Here is a 13,547-nt window from a genome sequence, read left to right as displayed (position 1 = left end):
AGGAGAGCTGTTCATTTGTTCATTTGTGGGAATCTGTCTTTGAGCTCTGCTCAGACGTAGGAAATAATGTAGATTACAGAAGTACAGTGTAGATACTCGCCTCTCTTACCTGAAATGTGTTTCTTTGACTTGCTTACTGTGGTTTTTGTTTCGGAGCTCTCCCTGGACCGCTGTCTCTCCTGCCTCAGTTTCCCCTCCCCCGGAAGGAACTCCATCCCCTTCCTTCCTCTGTTCTCATGGCCACACTTGCCATGCACCACGGCACAGAACGTGTTTCTTGCACCAGGGAGTCCCCCTACTCCCTTAGGATTGAAGTCTCTTGAGGGTAGAGACTGCTCTTCACTGTATTCTCAGAGCTTAGTGTAACAGACCTCACAGTTCGTAAATGCTTGTCCAACAAATCAACGAATTATCTACCGTCAACAATCAACCAAGCAAGAACTGAGGCCGAGAGTAGGGAGGCAAGGGCCACGGATTTCTTCAGGGATCCACAACAGCCTTTAAGAGGATGATCATCTAATCTTGTGTTGTTACCCAAAAAAAGTTGTTACCCCAAAGAATTCCATCCAGGGCAACAGTTCTCAAGGTGTGGTCTCAGAGCAGCATCAGCGAGAGCCTGTTAGAAATGTGAATTTCAAGTCCCACCCAGACCTCAGGAATCTGGATCTCTGGGGGCGGGCGGCAAGCCTGTTTTAACAAGTGATTCTGATGCCCTAAAGTTCTAGAGCCGCGGGGCTGGAGGTAGATCTCCAGTAGCAGGTGATTTGTTAATGGGAGCGGCCAGAAACAGACATCTGGGCTGTGTCTGCTCTTCCGACTAATACTCATTGGATGTCAATGCTCGCCGGCAGAGACTGAGGACATGAAAGCATTCTGGTGCCTGCCTCTTAGGGATAGGCAGGGTGGTGAAGGGGATTAAGACTTGCATATGAATCATGACAGTGCCATGTACTATGTTTCTCCAGTGCCCTCGGTATTTAACTAAAGTGCTGTGGGATTACAGAGAAAAGATTTAAAGAAGTTATGTTTGATCTACACCATAAAGAGAGAGCAGTCATTTCAGGGAAATCGTGAACTTTAAGGACAGTCCATTCTCATGAAGATCCATTTTCCCATAGACAAAGGGGGATGCAGGGCTTAGGAGAGTCTGTTTTTATCTAAAATGTACCCCAAATATAGTTCTGGTAAGCTAAGTGAAAACTGGCATTTTCTAACTTCTTCTGCAGGTAGATGCATTCTGAGCGGGACTTGAACGTAACTGGCTCAGCCCCACTCACTCATCAGACAGTTCTCATTCAGGACAAATGTTTCAGACCACAGTGAGCCACCTTAACAGGGGGAAAAGCAAGGACCGAGTTCAGAAGCATTTCAGCAGGTGGTGGTGTCACGCTGGACCTCGGGCTCCTCAGCTGGAACACGAGAGGCTGCAGAGACGCTGGAAGGTGGCATTTCAGACACTGGCTCCGCAGGTCAGAGCTTCTGATGTGTACAGGGATATGTGGGTAGCACTCATCACTACTCTGGCGGGATACGGGAGTCATCAGTATGTGAAAAGCACAGAGTAACGCCTCAGAGGCAAGAGAGGCTTAACTAGCAAGTACTGATAGAAGGATCCAAGGACTGTAATTAAAACTGGATGCAACCAAACGTGAATTGAGAAAATGAACTGGATTGTTTAAGAGTTTCATATAGAAAACATGAAGAAAATGAAGTTTTCAAAGCACAGTTCATGCGTAGCCTTCTGAATGCTTGCCCACCACTGAGTAGTTAGAACGTTTACCTACTCGTGCTCTCGAGAATGGAAACAGCAAACTATTAACACTTCACTACTGCCAATTTTTTCTTCATATTTTGTTTGGAGGATTACTAAGAGCAGAAACAACTTGTTTCCCTTCAATGGAGCTTTCTCCTACTATGGTTTTTCATTTGAAAACAGCATGTCTGTGTCCAAAGCCACAAAATGCTTTGGACTAGAATTACATATTTGATATCTATACATCAAAAGGGAAATAAAGAGCCTCTGCTGATTCTCTGCAGGAGCCACAGAAATTGGTGCACCTGGCGTTCAGTGTGCATGGAAAACATTTCATAATTTATCACCTACTCTTTTCACTGGGTCGCCGGATCCAACCATCCTTATCCCTAATGCTCCTGCAACAGGCTCTTGCAGGTAGAACGCAAAGCTACGTGTTGGGCTGGTTTGTAAACAAGTGGCAGGACTTTCCTATATCATTTCTTTAATCATTTTAACCCTGTTCCTCATAGAAAGCTGGAGGCCAGGGCAATTCAGCCCCTCCTTTTGTCCTTTGCCTACCATAAATATGCACCAGTCTGCATCTGAAAGGCGGAAGGAGGCCGCAAGCTTGCTGGACATTTATCATGCTCTGTTCCCTGCTAACAAGCAAATACTTTGGCTGAATGGACCATTAGCAATCATTGTCAGATGTAGAATGCAAGGTGCTGGGATGTGACCAGCTTGTAAATTAGGGAGTGTCCGTTCTCTTTGATAAATCTGGACAAATGTACTGGATCTTTTGATATGTTTTCTGAATTAAATTAGAAAGGAAGGTAAAGTAGCTGGCACTGGGTAGGGCAGGTCTCTGTGCAATGTTTTAAATGTTTTTAAGTGGTGAAAGCGACACAGTGATGACCAGAAAAATAGGCAACAAATGCAATAAATCCATAGCTCCAAACAGCTGAGTCAGCTCTCTGAGAATTAGCAACAAAAATCCACGAAATGGGTCTGAAATAGAATATTTAGGATGTAGTGAAGATCTTCAGACACAGAACGTGTTCCTCTAGAAAGTTCCCATGTTCAGAAACCAGCCCTGAATCCCCTCCATCCACGCCAGCAAGACAGACACTTGGGGTGTTTGTAAGCTTTCAGTATTGTCAGCGTCTTAAGAGTTCAGACTTTCCTAAAGAAATGCTGGGACTTTTCTAAGGCCCCGAATAGGGGGCAATAAAGCACAAATCTCCTTTCCGGCTTGACGCAACTGCGATGCCACTCTGCCCCCCAATCACAGCTTCAATGGCTGATTTTGGGTAACGACTAAAATGGAAAGTGTGGACGGCCAAAACAAAAGCCCAGCTTATTTACAAGGTTGTTCAGGACAGGGGGCAATAAGATTCAACAGCCTGGCGAGCTTCTGCTGTTTTTAACTTTCAAGCTGGCAGCACTCACACTTTTATAATCCTATCGTTTACACGAAGGGGGCCTGTCCCATTCAGCTCAACTCACAGGAGTGAAACACCATCTCCAGTGGGCCCGTTAGTTTGGGCATATTGGATTACTACCAATTTGAATGAAAACTCAATTCCCCCTGTTATTTGTTTTATTATATGTTTTTTTCCAGGGTGGGAGAGACAAAACTCAGAGGAGAGCTCTCTGGAAGAGGGAGGGGGACAATGCATAATGTTTACCTCGGCTTCGCCGGGGCTGAAAGATGGCTGAAATCAAAAGGTCTGTATTTTCTTTTCGGATCCCTCTGGGCCTACCTAGCCCCTCTGGGCTCTGTTCCTTCCCAGCAGGTCCCTGCCTGGAGCCTAAAGAGATGAAGGCGAGCACCGCCAACTGCAGCTAATCCTACAGAACGGCCGCCACTGTTAGGCCAGGAGCTAAAAAGGAAAACCTTGCAGGCCTGAACTAACTGCAGTGATCTGAAGTTTTAATCAGCCCCCAATCTCAATCTCTGGAAAAGGCAGTCAATGGAATCTACCTTTGCCATATTATCTGCCACCAATGAGCAAGAACTGAGCATCTTTTCTTCCCGGCTTCAACCATCCCAGGCCACAAGTGGGGCTTTCATACTTTCTAATCCGAGTTTCCAAGTCTGTGTGGCTCACACATAATAGTCAACAGCCTGGAGCAAGGGCCTTCCTTTCTACACCCTTTTCAGAGACATGTCATTGCCGACATCCAGCTAATCTATATGTTGCCATGGCTTCACCCTTTATCTGCCTTTACATCTTATGAACTGCATGGATTTACCACATTATTTTTATCTGAAAGACAGAAAATGGTGGTTTTATTGCCATACAATCAGATTACCGCTGCTAGTTTCTCTATGCCTTTTTACCATACTTCAATCAAAAGGGATCAGTTTCTTTATACTCTGCCCTTGATTTACATTACATCTGTAAAGACCCAGTCTGGGTTGTAATCCCCTTATTAACTATGACCAGGGTTGATTTGCCTAAAAATAAAAGCAAATTGTGTCAGACCCTTTCACTTTGTTTTTGATTCGGAACTACAAAATGGATTACTAAAGAAATCTTCAGAGTTCACACGGCTCGTATAGTACTGAATTTAAAATGAGAATTAAACAAGTCAAACAGGAGAGCCATGTCCACGGTTTACATTTTCCATCATGGGAGAAGGGCTGAATTGCTTATGTCTTTGTGTTCTTTGGCTTTAGAGAGACAATGAAGCCACAGGAGTTTTTCCAAGCTGTTCGGAACCCTGTCCCATACCCTACCCTTCCCTCTTTGCTTTTCTTCTACCCTTCTCCCAGCCTCATTCTAATTCCTCCCCCCACCAAAAAAAATAAAAAATAAATAAATAAATAAAAACTGGCATGGGGGGCAGCTCTTCCCTGAAAGAACTAATTCCCGACTAGAAGCTTCTAGTTCTATGGGTTCTGCATATTTTAACCAAAATATTTTAAACAGTTGAACACTCCTATTTAAGGCTCTACTCCACCACACAAAGGGCGAGCTCATAAGCAAATCTATGTAGATATATGATAAATGACCTGAAAAACAGGCTCTTTAGGTCAGCAGCCAGCGAAGGCGGAGATTGGGTGGGCCCGAGTATCATTTCAATGATTATTTTCCTTACAAGAGCCCTCCTTCTTTTTGTCTAATTTGCAGTGGGAGAATTTAAGAATAAAGTTTTCATGAAATGCTCAAGTAATGTCCTTCTTAGATTTTTTTTTTTCTTTTCTGAAGAGGGTCTCCAGTCTGTATTTCCTTCCCCCGCCACTCCTATTCCTGTGACGCGTCACTGCAGTCATGCTGGGATCTCAAATCATTTCCCATTAGGTGACCTCGCTGGGAACCGTTGCCAGATGGTGGGTGTCACCCTCAACCTCCCCGGCGCTACCTGAAGCATTTCAGTGCAAGGCCAGGTAGCGATGCCCCTCTGCGGGTAATTATCACGCTGACCCACCGACCAGAGGATTCCTCTCTGTAAATTTCCAGATAAGAGGGTTTACCGATAATTATTCTAAACATACCATTTACTCTCCAGCTGACTCTGTATGGAGAAACCATGCCCATCCGGCAGTTCTCAGCTGGTCTGGGGCTTGATAGCTAATTTACCTGTCTCCCTGCTTCAGCCTGGGAGTCAGGGACACTTCGGAATGCTGGAGTCATTTGCATTTCTTTGCATCCTGGGACAAGCGTCAAGAGCTGAGCTTTGTGAAAGATTTAGAAGCAAGTGCTTAACGGAATCATCTTAACCTCCAGCTCCCGTTTCTGAGGCTCGAAGCTGTAATTGCTGAGGTTACAAAGTACAGTCCCTGGACACACGATTCCCAAATAAATTCTGTCCTCATCTGAAAAGACGGCTCCCAAACATGTTGTGCGACCTCCCGGCAGCCCCGTCTTTGTGCTCTCCCTTCTCAGGCGTCCCGTGGAACAGCGACAGTCCATTGCCTACAGTTTATCATCCTGACAAAATGTGAGGAATGTAGATGTGAAAGCACTAACAATTCCACCCCCTTGGTGCTTTGGGCTTTTTTTCCTCTCTATATTAAAACCGACAAGATTAACCCAAACGCAAACTGGGGAGCACAGTTCAAGGAGCTATTCAATCCGTGCTGAATGTGCATTTGTTTACCTACAAAAATAAGAATTTCAGACACAATGGAAGGCAGGCTGGCTTATATATGGTACTGAATGGACTGTTTAAACAGCACTATCCATTGTAGTTTATTTTATCAATCTCTGACAGATCCGTATTTATTCAGAGCCTGACTGTGGTGGAGCCCATGTATTATAGGTTATCTGGATATTATCCAGCCATTCTTTTGTATCAAGGCAATCAATACCAGGAATTCACCATTATGTAGGGGAAAATGACCTGGGAAAAGCAAAACGCTTGGTTAACTAGTATATGGTGCCTAGGGAATCGCACCCCTAGACGTAAGAAATGAATGCTCTGCTGAAATTTTCAACAAAGTCAGTGTAACTCACTCTAGAATACCATACCAATACTTTTTTTTAAAAAAGAGCCAACCCTTTTACTTTGGCAAAAACATCGTGCTGGAAGAAAATTGTTCTACTGAAATGCTAAGCCAGGCTTTGCTTTTCTCTCCAGAGTTAAAAATAAAAGAACCAAAAAACAGAAAAAAACCAACAAACTACACAACCTGAATGGCTACAACTGACACAACTCTTCCGGAACCTATGGGTGCAGTGATTACCGTTTCAGTATTTGGAACTTCTTCCCACTACTGCAAAAACTCTCGGGGGTGGGAGAGGCAGACAGTGTGATTAAAGTAGTTGTGGAGACGGTGAATTTACAAAGGATTTTCTGGACCCTGTATCCAAACAGCTGCTGCACGCTCCCTCTGTCCACCACCTGCTAAAAAAGCTGACCTCGGAATGAAACAAATCTAATTACTGATGGCTGCTTCATTACAAATGAATTGTTCCACAGTCCCGAGGAACTGATGTGCAACTTCAATGCCTTTGATTACCTTCCTGCCACATCCCATTTACTGACGGAAACTTTTCCCTGGAAATAAACATGAAACTTCCCCAACGAATAGGCAACTCCTTGGCACCGGGTTTTTTTAATTCATTCTCAAACTGAGAAAAGGCTCTTTCATATCATTCCTCCAGGAAGAAATCTTTCTGATCTTTCAAGCTAGCATTCAGCTGCATAACTTTGTTAAGCAGACCTTTTCCAGGGGACAAATGACCCCTTCCTCTAGGCCAGCCATTACGTGCGAATTTTAAAAGAAATTCTACTCTTGAGGGCAGGAGCAGTCACGCCAACAGCAACATCGTCTGTACGGGGAGGGAGACTTCTCCAAGAGCAGGCCTCCAGGAGGATCTAAATCAGTGGCCACAGCTCAGAAAAACAGCCCGACCCTCACAGGAGGCTAGTGAGTAAATATCAGTGAGGAAATATAAGTCACTCCCTTCCCCCAGCGCACGAGGGAAAGAAGACATTCGTGTCGAAACCTTAGGCTGAAATAATGACTGCTCTACCTTTTTTTTTTTTTTTTCCCTAAGTAGGTATTTGTGATCCTACAAACCAGATAACGTCTACTGAGCCGAACGCTGAAGGGATTAATGGGAATTTCTTTAAACAAGATAGAAATGTAAAAATTAAATCCTGTTGGGGGGCGGGGAGGGAAACGCCAAACCAAAAACCGGCTCCCGAAGACGGTCGGCGAGCGAAAGCGCCAAGCGGGGCAGAGCAGGAGGCCTGGGGGGCAGAGGCGCGGCCGGCGCGGCGAGCATCGCGCAGGAAAGAGTGACCCCTGGAGGCAGAAAGCGAAGCCGGCGGCTCCTCCGGCTCCCGGCCCGACTCCCGGCCCGGCTCCCGGGCCGCAGGTCCCAGCCCCGCGCTTTCCCGCACCACCCGGCGCCTCACGCTGCGGTGGTGGACGAGAGCCGTCACTGCCGCGGCTTTCTCAGCAATTACGATGATCTTACACCCAGGGAAAAAAAAGAAGTCCATCCAAGATCAGGCTCCAGGGAAGGAGGCTGCATTAAGTAACTTCTACACAGGAGCAGTGTTGGGAAGTGCCAACCAGCATCCTGCAAGAATCTCTGTTTCATCCCATTTACAGCGGTGACGTCTTTCGCCCTTTAATAGGGAATTCTTGGTTAACATGTTGGTGAATCTGAAACTGACCACTCTTAAGAGTGGATTTAATTGTTTAATTACGATGTGATCTTTAAATCGATCCCCCATCCCTTTATTTCTAAATCCATGGCCGATTTACTCAACTTCAAATAGGTCATTGACTTTGCTTCTGACAAAGTATGAACAGCCAGTGTCTTCATACTTTCCCCAAGCTTCCCAAGGTTAAAATTCCATGATTCTGTAAAATATTTTTGGCTAGGATTCGAAATGTATCCCCAGAATGAAGTAATATACAACCCTGAATGCACAGACGACTACGAGTCACGGCCATATATATTTATGGATGGATCGCCTCTTCTAAATTCTAAATGTACTCTGGTTGCTCGGACTGAAAACCTCCGCAAGGCCTGGCTTTCTCCCGGCTGCACTGTTTGATAAAAGCAAGTCGGATCCAAGGATCCCATTCCCCCCCAGGCTCCCCAAGCGCGAAGGCTTCAGGAGCTGCGTCGACTGGGCAGGGCCTTAATTAAGCTTTTGCAGACAGCGTCCCTAAAAAAAATCAAGTTAGCTGTCGGGACCACAGAATTCGGGGCCATCGGTTCAGAAGCAAAGGGAGAGGCCGACGTGCAGAGGGTTCCCCGGGAGCAGCCTAAGGCCCGTCTCCCGGGCGAGGAGAAAAGGGCCCGCTGCCCGAGTTGTCCCGAGCAGGCGAGCTCCCCGCGCACCCCCCGGGCAGGCGGCGCGGCGCCCAGGCGCGCGAGCTCCGGGCGTGCCAGGGAGCACAGGCTCCCTTCTCCGCGGTGCGCTTCACTGCCCCCGGCCCGGGCTCCGCCGCTCCTCAGGAGCGCAGCATCCCTGCCTCTCCGGAGCCCGCCAGCCCCTGCGTGCCGCTCAGCCTGTTGGTGGCCCGGCTTCCCGTCCTCTGGAGGAAGTGAGGGTCAGGCCTCGCCATCGGACACCTTCCCGGACGCGACACCCGAGTCAACAGGGCTTTTTTTTTTTTTTTTTAGCGCCGGGGAGCTCCCAGGGGGAAGGAGGACGAGGAGAGCGCCCCTTAGGGCCGGCGCTCCGGCTGGAAGGCCGAGCGGAGTCTCCACGAAGTAAAATGTGGTGGTGGGGGACCCGGGGACGCGAAGAATCGAGGGTCCAGAAACAGGCTCCGAGGCTCCGCAGCCCGACCCTTCCTCCCGCCGGGACAGCGCGACGCGGCGGACCTCGGGGCGGCGATCGAGGGGGGTCGTGGACGCGACTTACTTGGAGTTCGAGGAATTCCAATAGATGGGCTCTAAAACTATCGATCTGGAAATCGCAGTTCTGCATAAAACCATCAAAACTCCCCAGCAGTACTTCCACACCGAGTCCCTCCTCACGGCCATGGCCAAGCCGCTCCCAGCTCCGCGCACTCCTGGCGTCGGAGGAACAAGGTGCGGGCCGGGAGCCCCAATCCTCTGGGCAGACAAGGGAGAGACTGCAGGCAGCTCCGGGGCGCGCCGAGCAGCTCCAGCGAGCGCCGAGGCCGGTGGCGCTCCCCTCGGGGCCCTCAGAGCGCGGGGCGGGAGCGCACGCGAGGGGCGCGGCGGCGCGGCGGGCTCGGGGCTCCGGGTCGCCGCGCCGGACGCAGCTCGGACAGCCGGCTCCCGTGCGGCTCCAGGGTGCCGGGCGCGGGGCGTCAGGGAGGGCGCTCGGCCGGGACACAAAGGCCAAGAGACGGCTCGGCGGAGGCGGCGGGCCGCCTCGCACTATAGATCCAGGGGGGCGGGCAGCGGCCCGAGCGCGCGGGCGCCGCTTCGGCGCGGTTCCATGTCCCGGAGCGCGGAGCGCGGTGCGCGGGCGGCGAGGGGCGTCTCCGGGCGCACAGGAGCCTCCACAGTCCTCGCGGCTCCCAGCCCGCGGAGCAGGCAGGAGGGGCTCGGTGCTCGCCGCGGGCGCCGGATGCGCGCGGGCCTTTGTGTGCGGGGAGGGCGCCGGGACCAGCTCCGCGCGCGTCTCCTCGCCTCAGCTGGCGCCGCCGTCCCCGCCGAGGAGAGTCAGCTCGGCCAGCGCGCTGTCAGAGCACTATAAACGCGGGGCCCCGCCCCAGATCGCGCAGCCCATTGGCCCGCCGCTCGGCAGCCGCTAGCCGGTTGGGCGGCCGGCCGGTCCGTCAGCAGCCCCCGCCCGACATTGGGCGCCGCGAGGCGGGGCGCGGGCTGACAGGTGAGCCCCGCCCCCTGTCCCGGGCGGCGGCGCGAGCGGCGCGCGGGGGAGCCCGCGAAGGAGACGGGCCTGCGCGTGCACCCGGCGCCCCCCGAGATGGTAGGGCCGGGCGAGTGGGGAGCGGGACAGCCCGGGGCACCTGCCCCCGCGCCCAGCACGCGCTCTCATTGCCCGGCAAGTGTCCAAACTTCAGCAGAGGTACAACGTCGAGGGCGAAACTTTCCCTGCGGAACGGAAGGCAGTGGGCTTCCCGTGGGTCTCCCTCCTTCACTGCAGAGCCCCCTCTGCGTAGACTGGCTCACACCCCGCTTGCGCAGCCCTTCGCCGCGCCCACCAGACCTCTCAGTGATGTGTTTCACACCTGGTTTCGGTACCGAACGTCGGCTGGGGCCCGAGCTAAGTCAGTGGGGCCGGGAGACGCAAAACGACTCCCGGGGACGCGGCGCCAGCGAGGCAGCCGACTCCCGGGGCGCGGCCGCCCGGGCCCCGCTCCCTCCGCACCTCGCTTCCCGCGAAGGCAGCACCTCTCCCCCGAGTGCGCGGCGGCACACCCGCGCCCGCCGCGGGATCTTCTCCTTAATTAGCCTCCGGGCCGCGCTCATACCTCCCCAGAGTGACCGGGAATTTAGGGGTGACCGTGACGAATAGCGCCGAAACAGGGAGGCGGCAGGAATTCTTCCATTGGATTCCCGGCGAAGCGCCTGCCTAAGAGCCTCTGGGACGAGCGCCACCGCGCCGCCGCTTCCGCGGACCCACAGCGCCCACTAGCGGCCGGCCTGCGCGCTCTGCCGGCGAGAGCACGACTCTTCGGGCTACCCGGACCCAGACCCCGCGCAGCTAACCGCGTAGAGGGTCCGAAGGAGGGTCGGCAGAAATGACCTGACCAACAGCAGGGAGAGCTCGGCACAAATCAGGCACAGTACAAATGTAACAGTTCTCATCTTTAATGTTTTAAAAGCAAAGAACCGGCCAGTATTCCTACAAATTCTTTTTGTTTTTAAGGCAAATTATCCACGAATTTAAGAGAGAAAATATATATGGTAAAAACATCTCGTTTAGATACTTATGTTTTCTTTTCACTCTTCTTTGTAATAACTTTTGTAGGGCTTTATGGGTGAGTTAAGTATTCGTTTTTTGAACATTAAACGTTAATGTACATTTTAACTGGGAATGTTACATAACTTGTGAAGACTAGTTTGTTAAGACCGAAAACACTGAGGCACGCGAGGCACCGAATACATTCATATTATTCCAAGTATGTGAACGAAGAAAACAACTTTATTTTCTGCAGTTTCTAGTTTTAAATGAAAGCCTCCACTTTGAAGAAACATTTTTCTTTAAAGGCTCAAAGACAGTAAACCGATTCGAAGTCATCGTCAGATTCCCAGAGGACTGAAAAACCAGGAAGGAGCAGGCGGTATTATTTCACAAAGGCAAATGAGTCGTTTTCTAATAAGCTTACAACATTTAAGGGATTCATTTGAAATTTAATATAAATCTAGTTTAATATACTCTTTTAAAAGAACTAAAACTGGGTGTATCTCAGTAGCTGTTTCACATTTAGCAAACCTATATTGTGAAATTTAAGTTGTGAACTCTTAGCACCTACATGCTCTCTCGCCAAGTAAACTAGAGGAAATAAAGGAAATTTGCATTGTCTGAAAATAACCCTGGCTCCCATTTTTAGTAAATCTGATACTCTCAAATCCAAAGCCCTTTACCTTGGGAAAAATGAAAATGTACATGTTTAAACTGCTTCCTTTTTTTAAAACAAAGTGTGTATTTGACCAAAAAATAAATCCCTACACAAAGATTCCTATTGTATAACTTAAGTGTGTGAATATGTATTAACTTACTTTCAGTAAATATAATTAGCTGTAGAAACTATGTGAAAAGTATCAGCAGTAGCAACTCCACTGCTCTTTAATTTCAGTAATTAAAAGCATCACCTCAAGCCACTTGTATCTATTGTACATATATCATGCGAGGAAAAAAAATCAGCAACATCTATCTGCGTGTACAAGACAAAGCTGAAACTTTAAATCCTCAGTCACATCAGTTGAATACCTCTTTGTATTTTTGTTTTACAATTGTTGGAGAAACGTGGTTACTTTTGCAAATCTGTAATTCTACCATCACATATTTAACCCGACATCAAAAAATGAGATTTTATTTCAGCAAAGAAAGTTATTTCAACTGTTTCCAGAGTTAAGGAAGAAATTTCTAAAAGCCTAATTAATAAAAAGTGGGGGGATTTCAAAGACATAGCCAAGTATAAATGTTGATGGATATAAATTTGAATAAACGTAGAATGAAGTGGCAAATATAAAAGTTGGATAGTTCCAGTTTTAAAATTAAGAGGGCAGGGCTTCCCTGGTGATGCAGTGGTTGAGAGTCCGCCTGCCGATGCAGGGGACACGGGTTCGTGCCCCGGTCCGGGAAGATCCCACATGCCGCGGAACAGCTGGGCCTATGAGCCATGGCCGCTGAGCCTGCGCGTCCGGAGCCTATGCTCTGCAACGGGAGAGGCCACAACAGTGAGAGGCCCGTGTACCGCAAAAAAAAAAAAAATTAAAAAAATAAGAGGGCAATGAATTTTGCCCAAGTAAGTGTGCCTTACTAGTCAGGTTTCTGCCCCTTTTGAATCCATACGCAAGCTTTGGTCTTTAGAACTTAATAGTTGTTTCTTACATATTCCTTGTACAGTAATCCACTGATTCTAAGATGTACTTCGAAAGACATCTTTAACTCCTATAAAAACAAAGAACAAAAGCCTTATCTAAATGTAACGTTACAGAAAGATTATTCTGCTTTATGTATGTTGATTAAATCTTGTCCAAGCCATGAATTTTCTACATAGCTGGAAGACTCTACTAAACTGCATGCAGTTTACCTCATACAAGTCACTGAAAGTTTTAGAACTCTCCCACAAATGACACTTTGCTTGGTTTATTCCACGGGAAGACCTTTCAAAACAAGAGTAAAACTCTTTAGATCAACTTCGCCATACATTTCTGTCCATCTATCTGCTTCTAAAATTCCTATTACACATTGTAGCACGTTAGTATCTACTTATTAGTTTGGTAGGAAAAGTATTAGTCATTACATGGGGCTCTTGGTCAAAAGAATCATTTTTCCCTTTGGGAAGTTTCTTAACTCATACCTTACAGACCATACCTATTCTTTATGGAATCAAAATAACCATTATTTTCCACTACAGTAATTTAAATCTCTAGCTCAAAGTATCATTGCTTTTATAACGTTATTAATGCAAAAGCAGCCTATGTGGAAAGAATACAGGTTTGGCTCCAACTAGGTAGGGTACCTGGCTCAAGACCTCATTTCCTTATATGTAATCCAACCAGTTGAGAGGGCCAGCCATTTCTAGTCACCATTCCAAATTGGCCTAGGTAGTTCGGTGGAGATAAACACGCAGGTAACAGCTAGCTGTGCACTTTTATCACTCATTAACTTTAGCATTTCTGTGACTCCCACTTTTTGGACTGATATGATATACACATACTGT

The 13,547-nt window shown here is 48.5% G+C and overlaps 1 protein-coding gene across 2 annotated transcripts in view; it reads right to left on the bottom strand.

The window, feature by feature from the left end:
* EFNB2 (ephrin B2) overlaps nucleotides 1–9,470 on the bottom strand; it is a 44,708-nt gene extending 35,238 nt beyond the window's left edge. For both annotated transcript variants that reach the window (XM_029210115.1, XM_029210116.1), the window contains exon 1: nucleotides 9,080–9,470. In XM_029210115.1, the coding sequence (XP_029065948.1) occupies nucleotides 9,080–9,201 (122 nt within the window). In that variant the 5' untranslated portion in view covers nucleotides 9,202–9,470. The remainder of the gene's footprint in view (nucleotides 1–9,079) is intronic.
* Nucleotides 9,471–13,547: the final 4,077 nt, after the last annotated feature.

This window comes from Monodon monoceros, unplaced genomic scaffold (genome assembly GCF_005190385.1).
Source record: "Monodon monoceros isolate NGI ecotype Baffin Bay Population unplaced genomic scaffold, NGI_Narwhal_1 Super_Scaffold_8, whole genome shotgun sequence".
In the NCBI taxonomy this organism is placed as follows: Eukaryota; Metazoa; Chordata; class Mammalia; order Artiodactyla; family Monodontidae; genus Monodon; species Monodon monoceros.
Note: the sequence above shows the minus strand (reverse complement) of the source record. Positions and strands in the feature narration are given on the sequence as shown.